This window comes from Saccopteryx leptura, chromosome 5 (assembly GCF_036850995.1).
Source record: "Saccopteryx leptura isolate mSacLep1 chromosome 5, mSacLep1_pri_phased_curated, whole genome shotgun sequence".
Lineage (NCBI taxonomy): Eukaryota > Metazoa > Chordata > Mammalia > Chiroptera > Emballonuridae > Saccopteryx > Saccopteryx leptura.
In genome coordinates, this window is record NC_089507.1 from 70,719,454 (window position 1) to 70,732,312 (window position 12,859).

Genomic DNA, 12,859 nt, shown 5'->3' on the forward strand with positions numbered 1-12,859 from the left:
CTGTTGCTACACTGTCATCGTCTCCCTGGCATCGCAACTGACGTCAGAGCCTGCCTCCTGGATACCCTGCCCCCGGTCTGCCCACGCACCTGCGGAGCTCGGCCCGGTATGGCCATAGCTTCCGGAGACATTTTTTTTTACAGAAAGTGCTTGGATGATTTGACAGTTTTCGATTTGTTCCTCTATCCCACCCGAGTCTCTGTATATGTCTGCCAAGACATTGTTTTGGTGTTTTATTAACACCAAAATGCATCTCCCCATTGTTGCTGTTGGTCTGCCTTGGTAGGTTGTTCTCTGGCTTATTCTGTGCAGTCAGCTTTGATCAGCACTCAGATTCCTCTGAATTCCTTTCCAGAAAGTAGATTTAGAGGAGAGAGCTGACTCCATTTCACCCCCTTTGGGACGTGGGTGCATGTGTGTGGACAGTCCATCTGTAGCATATATATGGGTAGCAAGGTCTTTTTTTCCAACAGGATGGACCCTACAATCACTTTCTGAGACATTTGCATAGAGAACGTCAAATCATGACACTGGGTATTCTGGGATGTGTTCTAGAAGATTCCTCAGAATCCTTGGCTTCTGGGGAGGAATAAGGCAGGAGGAGGGACTGGCTTATTCTGTTTGAAGCATGTATTTAGTACCGTGGTTCTCTGAGGGGACACACACACACACACACACACACACACACACGGTCCTACACTTCTCCGGGTCTTGCTTGTGGCTTATTCTGTTTGAAGCATGTATTTAGTACCTGTGGTTCTCTGAGGGGACACACACACACACACACACACGGTCCTACACTTCAGCGACTGTTCTCCGGGTCTTGCCTGTGGCTTATTCTGTTAAAAGCATGTATTTAGTACCGTGGTTCTTTGAGGGGACACACACACACACACACACACACACACACACACACGATCCTACAGTTCAGCCACCGTTCTCCAGGCCTTGTCTGTGGCTTATTCTGTTTGAAGCATGTATTTAGTACCGTGATTCTCTAAGGGGACACACACACACACACACGATCCAACACTTCAGCCACCGTTCTCCGGGTCTTGCCTGTGGCTTATTCTGTTTGAAGCATGTATTTAGTACCGTGGTTCTTTGAGGGGACACACACACACACACACACACTCACTCACACACACACACACACACACACACACACACGATCCTACAGTTCAGCCACCGTTCTCCGGGTCTTGTCTGTGGCTTATTCTGTTTGAAGCATGTATTTAGTACCGTGGTTCTTTGAGGGGACACACACACACACACTCACACACGGTCCTACACTTCAGCCACCATTCTCTGGGTCTTGCCTGTGGCTTATTCTGTTTGAAGCATGTATTTAGTACCGTGGTTCTTTGAGGGGACACACACACACACACACACACACACACGGTCCTACACTTCAGCCACCGTTCTCCGGGTCTTGCCTGTGGCTTATTCTGTTTGAAGCATGTATTTAGTACCGTGGTTCTCTGAGGGGACACACACACACACACACACATACGGTCCTAAGGCACTCTACAGTTCAGCCACCGTTCTCCGGGTCTTGCCTGTGGCTTATTCTGTTTGAAGCATGTATTTAATACCGTGGTTCTTTGAAGGGACACACACACACACACACACACACACGGTCCTACAGTTCAGCCACCATTCTCCGGGTCTTGTCTGTGGCTTATTCTGTTTGAAGCATGTATTTAGTACCGTGGTTCTCTGAGGGGACACACACACACACACACACACACACACACACATGGTCCTACACTTCAGCCACCGTTCTCCGCGTCTTGCCTGTGGCTTATTCTGTTTGAAGCATGTATTTAGTACCGTGGTTCTTTGAGGGGACACACACACACACACACACACACACGGTCCTACACTTCAGCCACCGTTCTCCGGGTCTTGCCTGTGGCTTATTCTGTTTGAAGCATGTATTTGGTACCGTGGTTCTCTGAGGGGACACACACACACACACACACACACACACACACGATCCTACAGTTCAGCCACCGTTCTCCGGGTCTTGCCTGTGGCTTATTCTGTTTGAAGCATGTATTTAGTACCGTGGTTCTTTGAGGGGACACACACACACACACACACACACACACACACACACGGTCTTACAGTTCAGCCACTGTTCTCCGGGTCTTGCCTGTGGCTTATTCTGTTTGAAGCATGTATTTAATACCGTGGTTCTTTGAGGGGACACACACACACACAGTCCTACACTTCAGCCACCGTTCTCTGGGTCTTGCCTGTGGCTTATTATGTTTGAAGCATGTATTTAGTACCGTGGTTCTCTGAGGGGACACACACACACACACACACACACACACAGTCCTACACTTCAGCAACCGTTCTCTGGGTCTTGCCTGTGGCTTATTCTGTTTGAAGCATGTATTTAGTACCGTGGTTCTCTGAGGGGACACACACACACACACACACACACACACGGTCCTACACTTCAGCCACCGTTCTCTGGGTCTTGCCTGTGGCTTATTCTGTTTGAAGCATGTATTTAGTACCGTGGTTCTCTGAGGGGACACACACACACACACACACACACACACACAGTCCTACACTTCAGCAACCGTTCTCTGGGTCTTGCCTGTGGCTTATTCTGTTTGAAGCATGTATTTAGTACCGTGGTTCTTTGAGGACACACACACACACACACACACACACACGGTCCTACACTTCAGCCACCGTTCTCCGGGTCTTGCCTGTGGCTTATTCTGTTTGAAGCATGTATTTAGTACCGTGGTTCTTTGAGGGGACACACAATCACACACTCACACATGGTCCTACACTTCAGCCACCATTCTCTGGGTCTTGCCTGTGGCTTATTCTGTTTGAAGCATGTATTTAGTACCGTGGTTCTTTGAGGGGACACACACACACACACACACACACACACACAGTCCTACACTTCAGCCATTGTTCTCCGGGTCTTGCCTGTGGCTTATTTTGTTTGAAGCATGTATTTAGTACCGTGGTTCTCTGAGGGGACACACACACACACACACACACACACACACGGTCCTACACTTCAGCCACCGTTCTCTGGGTCTTGCCTGTGGCTTATTCTGTTTGAAGCATGTATTTAGTACCGTGGTTCTTTGAGGACACACACACACACACACACACACACACACGGTCCTACACTTCAGCCACCGTTCTCCGGGTCTTGCCTGTGGCTTATTCTGTTTGAAGCATGTATTTAGTACTGTGGTTCTTTGAGGGGACACACACACACACACACACACACACACACACACAGGGTCCTACACTTCAGCCACCGTTCTCTGGGTCTTGCCTGTGAGTTGTTTCTGAGAATTTTAGAAACAAGTCTTGTTTAAATAGCCAACTCATGGTCTCTAATAGCGAAGTGAGCAGATTTTAGTTCCTTACCTTATTTGTTAATCCAAACCAATAGCTTCTTGAATAAAGATGAACACCTGTTTTAGGTTTGAAAAACACAATGTTCATGCCAGGGATTCTGTAGGAATGTTTTCAAATTCAGCATATCGATTTCAGGGCGTTTCTTTCACTATATTGGAACTTGCTGGAGCTTTTCTGTCAAGCACATAAAAGTTCGAAAATTATTTCCCAAAACACATTGGGACCGTCTTTTAGTTTTTGTAAATATTAGTTAATAATATGCAAAGCATTTAGTGCTGACACATATCAAATACTTGATAAATGTTTTAACTTTTTAAGCAAAATAATTTAATATGCAAAGATAACCTGCAAAAATACTCTTAGAAAATGACATCGTTGTGCCCTTCTCCATCCTAGTTTTTTTTTATGTACTTGTGGCTAAATATGATGTAATAATATATCTAATTTAGTTGACTGACACTATACATATTCCATTTATTACCTATATATTTCATATATCATATTTTGATGGCTACAGCTACCTTGAGGTTAGGAACGCTTTATTTCATTTTAAAAATAAGGGACTTAGAAGCAGGAAAATTAAGTGAAATAAATATTCTATTACTATACATATTACCTGAGTGGCAGAATCAGGGGCAAAAACCAGGCCTTCTAACCCTATAGTACAGAAGTTGTGACGGACTTAAAAACAAAAACAAATTTTAATCAAATACACCTGAGAACTTGCTTGAACCATGATGTGCTCATCTTTTAGGATTTTTATGTTCCCATCTTAAAAAATCTTAAACTAGTGTTAAGCTAGATTTTTTAAAGTGTTTTATTAAAATATAACTTAAGTATAATAAAATTCACCCTTTTTAGGGTGTTTTGACAAAGCCATGCACACAGTAATTGAGACTTAGAATGGTAACATCGTGTCCTTCACGGTCCTTTTCTTACTGCCAGCCCTGGGAACCACTGATGTGTTTTCTGTCTGTGTTGATATTATTAGTTTGTTCCTTTTCATAACTGAATAGTATTCCTATTTGAATTGTTTCCTTTTTCATGATTATAAATAATGCTGTGATGAACATTTATCTACCTGTTTCCTTGCGAATGCAAATTTTTATTTATCTTGGGTAAATAAATACCTAGAGATGGTAAATGGCGGTTTAACTTTGTAAAGAAACTTCCACGTTGTTTTGCAAAGGGGCTGTCAGTTTGCTTTCACACCAGCACTGTGTGAGAGTGGCAATTGCTCCACATCTTCCCCAGCGTTTGGTGGTGGTAGTTTTTCCCCCCAATCTAATGACCGCATGGGTATCCTCAGTGACTGATATTCAGTATCTTCCAAGGTTCTTTTGTGCCATTCATATATCTCTCTTAGATTTTTTCCTATTTTCTAAACTGAATATTTTGCTTTTTAATTAATTTTCAAATGTTTTTATATATTCTGGATACAAGTCCTTGGTGAAATGTTTTATAAATACTTTCTTCCAGTCTGCGCCTTGCTTTTTCATTTTTGTAATGATGTGTTCCAAAAGCAGAAGTTGTAAGTTTTGATGAATCCATTTTATTTTCTTTTATGATTATGCTTTTGGTGGCATATCTAAGAAATCTTTGCCATATCTAAGGCCATAAAGATGTATTCTTATGGTTTCATCTAGAAGTTTCATAATTTTAGGTTTCACATTTATATTATGATCCATATTAACTTTTACCATATTTTTCGCTCCATAAGATGCACCTGACCATAAGACACAGCTAGGGTTTTAAGGAGGAAAAATAAGAAAAAAAATATTCTGAACCAAACGATGTGTTAAAATATTTAATAAAATATCATACTTTTTGCTCCATAAGATGCACGGGCATTTTCCCCTCCACTTTTTTGGGGAAAAAAGTACATCTTATGGACCAAAAAATACGGTATATAGGTGTGAGATATATGAATGTCCTGTTGATCCAGTACGATTTATGAAAAACATTATCCTTTCTCTACCGAATTGCTTTTGCAGATTTGTCCAAAACTAGCTGACCGTATACCATATTTCTCCATGTATAAGATGCACGTTTCTTTCCCGAAAAATTTGGGGTCCAAAAACGGGGTGCGTCTTATGCAGTGGTGGTAGATTTGTTACTTGCATTTCCCACTTTTCCACGCTTGTCTTTGCGCTCATTGTTTCACACTTGTTACCGATATATTACGGTAGGTTATGTTTTGCCCTGTTCTGCCCAGGAATGGCTCAGGAAAGATTTTCATACAGTGCTGAATTTGAGCTAATGGATGGGAGTTTTGACAGTGATGAGGAGTTGTATGAATTTTATGATGAATAAAAATTTTATGATCAATAACTTTATGTAACACATTTTTTTTTTCAAATTTTGGGCCCCCAAATTAAGGTGCATCGTATACATGGGAGCATCTTATACATGCATGGACAATGCTATATCTGGGTGTATTTCTGGACTCTCTATTCTGTTGATTTATATGTCCTATTACTCATAGCATATTTGATAACTGTGCCTGTAATAATTTCAAGTCATGAAATTAGTGAGTCCTCTAACTTTTTTCAAAATTGTTTTGGCTCTTTCTAAAAGTTCCTTTGGCCTTCTGTATAAATTTCAGAATCAGGTTTTTTTTTTGTTTGTTTGTTTTTCAGAATCAGTTTTTTAAAATATCCTCCCTACAGTTTGGATTTCGACTTCTAAAAATCATTGGCAATGCACATAAGTACCTGCTCTTTTAAATTTATGTTTAAAAATGGTCAACTTGTTAACAAGTTCTCAATTTATGGATTTTATGGACTCTAGTGTATAATTTGGGCTGTAGGAACACAGTTGTGAATAGTGTGGATGCGCTATCATGCTGTGAAGTCGTTATCTGAGTATATTGTTATTTCTCATGCATCTCACACTGCAAATGAAAAAAAGCAAGGTAGGTGGGGGAGGGAGGACACTTTGGTTAGGTATTTGGGAACATAGGTTTGTACTCAGAGGTCTGGCTTCAATTTCTGCCTCCGCCCATGTATTTATTAGTTGTTTGTCTTAGATTCAGTACCAAAATTGAAATAATGATCATATCAATCTCAAAAAGTTGTTTTTTGTATATTTATTTTTATTAGGACATAATTCTCATCAAATTTATTCAGAGGATAGTTATGAATATTCACTGAAGTAGTATACATCTAAGAACTATTGTAATTGTCAGCATTTAGTAAACACTCCATAACTGTTAATGATAATTATTAAAGAAAAGAATGTGTTGAGAGCAATACTATTTGACATGTAGAGATTAGAGTTTATGTATTAGTTTACTATGGCTGCTATATAACAAAGTACCACAGACTAGGTGACTGCAACAACAGAAATTTATTTTGCATAACTTTGGAGGCTAGAAGCCCAGAATCAAGGTATTGGTAGGGTTGTTTTTTTCTGTGGGCTGTAAAGGAAGGAACTGCTCCAGACCTCTCTCCTTGGCTTGGAGATATCTGTCTTCTCCTTTGGTCTCTTTCCATTGTGGTTCCTCTGTGCATATCTCTGTGTCCAAATTTCCCCTTGTTATATATCAGATTAGAGTCCACCCCTACTTACCTCATTTTAACTTGATTAGCTCTGTAAAAACACTATCTCCAAATGAGGCCATCTTCTGAGGTACTGGGGGTTAGGATTTCAATATATGAATATTAGGGGGACAAAATCTAACCCATAACACTCCACACTGTGGCCCTCCCAAATTCATGTCCTTCTCATCTGTAAAATACCCATTCTAACATCTTCCAAACTCTTAACCCATTCCACTGTCAACTTTTTTAGGTCCAAAATCTTATCTGTGATGGTTAATTTTATGTGTAAACTTAACTGGGCTATGATATTTGGTTAACATTACTCTCGGTATGTCTGTGGGAGTGTCTCTGTGTGAGGTTAACATTTGAGTAAAGCAGATTGTTCTCCCTGATGTGTGTTGGTCTCATCCAATCAGCTGAAGGACTGAATAGAACAAAAAGGCTGAGTAAGAGGTACTCCTCCTGCCTGTCTGTGAGCTGGGACATCAGTTTTCTCCTGCCTTCAGACTCTCACAGGAACATCAGCCCTTTCTGGGTCTGGAGCACGCCCGCCTTTGGACTAGAACTATACCATCAGCTCTCCTGGACTCCAGCTTACTGACTTGTATAAATCATAAGGTTTATCAGCCTCTGTAATTGCATGAGCTAATTCTTTACAGTTTCTCTCTCTTTCTGTAATATGTGTGCAGTGGTACCTTGAGATACGAATTTAATTTGTTCTGTAACTGAGCTCATAAGTCAGTCAACTCGTGTATCAAACTGCCGATACTGGACCCGTGCGCCAAAGCGCCAACTAGTGGCAGCTTCCTGAATCGCGACTCGTATCTCGGAATTTCGCTCGGATCTCAAACAAAACTACGGACTGAGTCGCAGCTTGTATCTTAAAAAATTCATATGTTGGTCTGTTCGTATCTGAAGGTACCACTGTATATGAAAATACATACATACATACTACTGGTTCTGTTTCTCTGGAGAACCCTAATATATCATTTAAATCAGGTATGGGTCAGACTTGAGATTTGATTTATCCTGAGGCAGAAGTCTATGGTTGTGAACCTCTGAGCCAGACAAGTTATCTGCTTCCAGACACTCTGGTGGAAACCTCGGGCTGGGCGGTAGCCTCCCCGATGCCTGGGGGTGCTTTCTGCTATGCGAATTTAATGAAATTCCCTCTCATCATTTTCCACTCAGTGTAAAAGGGGAGCTGGATAGATTCTACAAGGCTTTGGACTAAACATATTCTGGGTTTTTTTCTTGGTTTTCTGGCAGGCAGGAATTTGTGGATGCTTATGTGAATTATATCTTCCAAATCTCAGTTCACGAATGGTACACAGCTTTCTCCAGCGGCTTCCTAAAGGTGTGCGGCGGCAAAGTGCTCGAGCTCTTCCAGCCTTCAGAGCTCAGGGCCATGATGGTGGGGAACAGCAACTACAACTGGGAGGAGCTAGAAGAGGTAAGCATGAAAGGTGCTGCTCTTCCCTCCAGGGAAGCAGCCGGGGCCTGGCATATATGTCCAGAGCCTGGTTTCTTTCAAAGTGTATGAGCTTGAGTAGCATTCGGAGGCCTCCTACAGCTCAGTGGCTATTCCCTGCTCTCCAATGCAAACGGTTTATAGTATGTCCACTATAATCTTCTTCTATGAGGAACATTTTTTTCCTTTTTGTCTTTTGGGGCAGACTGCCATCTACAAGGGGGATTACTCAGCCACACATCCTACTGTGAAACTCTTTTGGGAAACATTTCATGAGTTTCCACTGGAAAAGAAGAAGAAGTTTCTCTGTAAGTATCAAGATTCTCAATATGGCATTGTGGATGTGGTGTAGGATAATATACTCCACAGGTAAAGTTCTAACTCTTTTAAATGGTAAAAGGTCAATAAATGTTGACACTTCTGTCTTAGTGATATCTCAGGCACAACTTAGGTCATTAATACACAGTTGTTGCCTAACAGGAGGCATTGCATGAAAGGAAAAAAAGGAGCAATTTTCGCCTGACCAGGCAGTGGCACAGTGGATAGTGTCAGACTGGACATGGAGGACACAGGTTCGAAACCCCGAGGTTGCCAGCTTGAGCACGGGCTCACCAGGTTGATCCCAAGGTCGCTGGCTTGAGCAAGGGTTTACTCGCTCTGCTGTACCCCCCAGGTCAAGGCATATATAATATAAGAATGCGATCAATGAACAACTAAGGAACTGCAACGAAGAAGTGATGCTTCTCATCTCTCTCCCTTCTTGCCTATCTGACTCTCTGTCTCTGTCAAAAAAAAAAAAAAAAAGTGATTTTCAGATTGCTCTAAAAACACTGGTTATTTTTATGTTAGTGATTCTTTTAAGTATTACATTGATGAAACCTAATTGTTTGGATTAACTTCCCTTATCTCTCAAACCTTTTGAAAAATATACAGAAATAGACAAAGTGTCTATTGTCAATATAACTTGGTAGATATGATTTATAACAGCTTTATAATTGTGGTATAATTTGCATAGCGTACAGTTCACCCATTTCAAGTGTACCGTTCCGCGGATTTTAGTGTCTTCACTGGGTTGTGAAACCACCGATTTTATTACATGTCCACCCCCTCAAGAAGAAGCCCCATACACACTAGCGAGCACCCCCATTGCCTCCACCCTGCCCCAGTTCCACCAGTCTGCTTTCTGCCGCTGAGGATTTGCCTATTCTGCACATTTAATTTTTTTTTTTTTTTTTTTGTATTCTTCTGAAGCTGGAAATGAGGAGGCAGTCAGACAGACTCCTGCATGCGCCCAACTGGGATCCACCCGGCACGCCCACCAGGGGCGATGCTCTGCCCACCAGGGGGCGATGCTCTGCCCATCCGGGGCGTCGCTCTGTCGCGACCAGAGCCACTCTAGTGCCTGGGGCAGAGGCCAAGGAGCCATCCCCAGCGCCTGGGCCATCTTTTGCTCCAATGGAACCTCGGCTGCGGGAGGGGAAGAGAGAGACAGAGAGGAAGGAGAGGGGGAGGGGTGGAGAAGCAGATGGGCGCCTCTCCTGTGTGCCCTGGCCAGGAATCGAACCCGGGACTTCCTCACGCCAGGCCGACGCTCTACTACTGAGCCAACTGGCCAGGGCCCTTCTGCGCATTTAATTTAAATGGAACGACATATTATATGATTCTTTGTGACTACTTGGATAACATTTGAGAAGGTACTACCTTTGGAAGGGAGCTTGAAGTCTAGTTTACACGAACAAAATTCAGCCTGTGGAAATCTTTGTGTCAATGTATAATCAAGATCAGAGATTAGCCAATGAACAGTGTAAAATTTTTATTCACATACTTTTTGAAAAGGCATTAGCATATATTAATATTAATGCGGGATTTACCCCCAGAGCCTTCTGCTCACATGGAGAGACTGTGAGATGACATGGAGCTCTTGCACTGCTCAGAGAGAGCCCGCTTCTCCTCTGCCCGGTGACATCGGCTCTTGAGAAGGAATGGCATCAGAGTCGAATGACAGGTTAAGGTTTGCCAGGGGAGCTCATAGGGCTGTGACAGTCAAGAGAAGCCTGTTCTTGGGTCTAGAGATTTCCTTAAAAGAAGACATGTCTTCGTTTTATAGATTTTTGGCAAGAATGGTTATATATTGCAGCTTCAGGTAATGGCAGGTTATTTGAAAGTGCCCCTTAACTAATGAATTCATGTAGTAATTTCCAACAATTCAACCATGAGAAGGTTATCATCTACCATTAGAAAACAGGAAAAGACAGCTGGGACCATGTCTCTCTCTCTTTTTTTGCAAAGTCACATGTCATGAGTGAAATGGCTAATATCATGTCAGTTAACAAACATGTAGAGAGACACAGGGAAAGGAAAGCAAACAGATTCTAAATGAAAACTCACTAGCTAAGGTAGGATAAGCACCAGACACTTAAGATATTAGAAAACCTGAGGTCACTCACATAGTCTTTCTCCTGGTGTTCCCCTGAGGTTACCTCCTCTTCTGCTGTGTCAGTAACCCCTTTCCTCTTTGATTTTGTGAAGGTTTATAACATGTATGAGGGCATACATTTGATCGAGGGCATTTTGAGAATTGGATGGATTATTTGTGTCATTGTATAATCAGGGTCCAAAATTAGCCAGTGAATAATATAGAATTCTTATTCACAGAAAACCGAAAAAGAGGATTTGAAAGGCAGTCTCTTTTACTGTATATGAATGAGCATATATAAATATTAATGATTGACATATTGGTACATAAAAGTGATTGTAGTTCTCACACGAGCCATAGGGTATTATGCTTTCCTCTCTGTTCTTGGGAGGACTGCTGAGAGCCACTCCCTGTTGGCCTAGCTCTGGGGTCGGGAAACTTTTTGGCTGAGAGAGCCATGAACGCCACATATTTTAAAATGTAATTCCGTGAGAACCATACAACGATCCGTATATGTTACGCATTATCCAGTAAAAATTTGGTGTTGTCTCAGAGGACAGCTGTGATTGGCTCCAGCCACCCGCAACCATGAACACGAGCGGTAGGAAATGAATGGATTGTAATACATGAGAATGTTTTATATTTTTAACGTTATTATTTTTTTTTATTAAAGATTTGTCTGCGAGCCAGATGCAGCCATCAAAAGAGCCACATCTGGCTCGTAAGCCATAGGTTCCAACCCCTGGCCTAGCTGGTAATGCCAACTCCCTTTCTCCCCAGTGTTCCTGACAGGCAGCGATCGGATTCCCATCTATGGCATGGCGAGCCTGCAGATTGTCATCCAGTCCACAGCCAGTGGGGAGGAGTACCTGCCCGTGGCCCACACTTGCTACAACCTTCTTGACCTCCCCACGTACAGCAGCAAAGAGATCCTGAGCGCACGGCTGACCCAGGCTTTGGACAACTACGAGGGCTTTAGTTTGGCCTGAGGCCCCCAGCTTGGCCCAGATCCCCCTTCCTTCCTCAGTGTCCACATTGAGGCCTCTACAGAAAATCATGGGGAGTGAGTTCTATTTTTTTACTGGATAAGTGGACTGGGACTTTTGACTCCTGAACCTGGTTGATGTGTTTCTGGGGTTGTATGCAGTAAGCAACCTTCTTGAAAAATCGGGAGTTGGAGATGGGGTGAAAAATTGGCTCTTGCACGACAGATGTTTTTATTTTTAAACCAAATTACCTGCACTTGTGCTCCTTGCACTTGTGGCAGCATTGCCCTCTGCTGGATAAAACGGCAGTGGATTTTTAACTCCCGTTTCCCCCGTCTCTCAGCCCACATCCTTCCTCACAGTGCTTCCTTAACTCCTCATTCCTCTGCAAGAAGGATTTTGGTCTGTCCTTTCTCACCGGCACATGCAGAACGTGTCCTCTCTCCACAGCCCTGGAAATGCCCCTGGCTTGCTGCAGCCCTACTCTAAGGACTAAAGAGGAAAGGACTACTTCAGAAATTTCCCGTTCCAACAAATGGAATCTGGGTCCATTACTTTGGCTGAACTCTTGAGAAATAATGGGAGCCTTTAGGAACATACCTTGCTTTAAAAAAAAAAAAAAAAAAGCTCTTGAGGGATTAGCAATTTCCTCATGGCTCTACCTATTCCTGGACCTCCTTAAATTTGTGCAGAGTGGCAGCTGAGACTCATCTTGTTTTGTGGCTCACCCAAGTTCCCTTGACAAAAAGGTGAGGCTGTCGACCCCGAACTCCTTCCCTTATCTCACTTTTGGAGCAAGTTGCATTAATTTTTTCTAAGAGTATCTTCTCCAAGAGAATTAGAAATGATAAATTTCTTGTTCTAGCCTCTACTGCTGTCTCTTTCCTCCCTCCCTGTCTTGTTTCCTTTTTCTACTTCCTTCCTCCCCTGGTTTACGTTTCTGCCACCGAATCCCAGTCTTTGTTACTGACTTACTGTCCCTTTTTCCCCTCTCCTTCTGGTGGATGCATGCAGTCTATTTTTTTAAATTTCAATT

The 12,859-nt window shown here is 42.5% G+C and overlaps 1 protein-coding gene across 2 annotated transcripts in view; it reads left to right on the forward strand.

Moving 5' to 3' along the window:
* HERC3 (HECT and RLD domain containing E3 ubiquitin protein ligase 3) overlaps positions 1–12,422 on the forward strand; it is an 809,237-nt gene extending 796,815 nt beyond the window's left edge. For both annotated transcript variants that reach the window (XM_066384607.1, XM_066384608.1), the window contains 3 exons: positions 8,220–8,403; positions 8,627–8,729; positions 11,618–12,422. In XM_066384607.1, coding sequence (XP_066240704.1) covers positions 8,220–8,403; positions 8,627–8,729; positions 11,618–11,826 — 496 coding nt within the window. In that variant the 3' untranslated portion in view covers positions 11,827–12,422. The remainder of the gene's footprint in view (positions 1–8,219; positions 8,404–8,626; positions 8,730–11,617) is intronic.
* Positions 12,423–12,859: the final 437 nt, after the last annotated feature.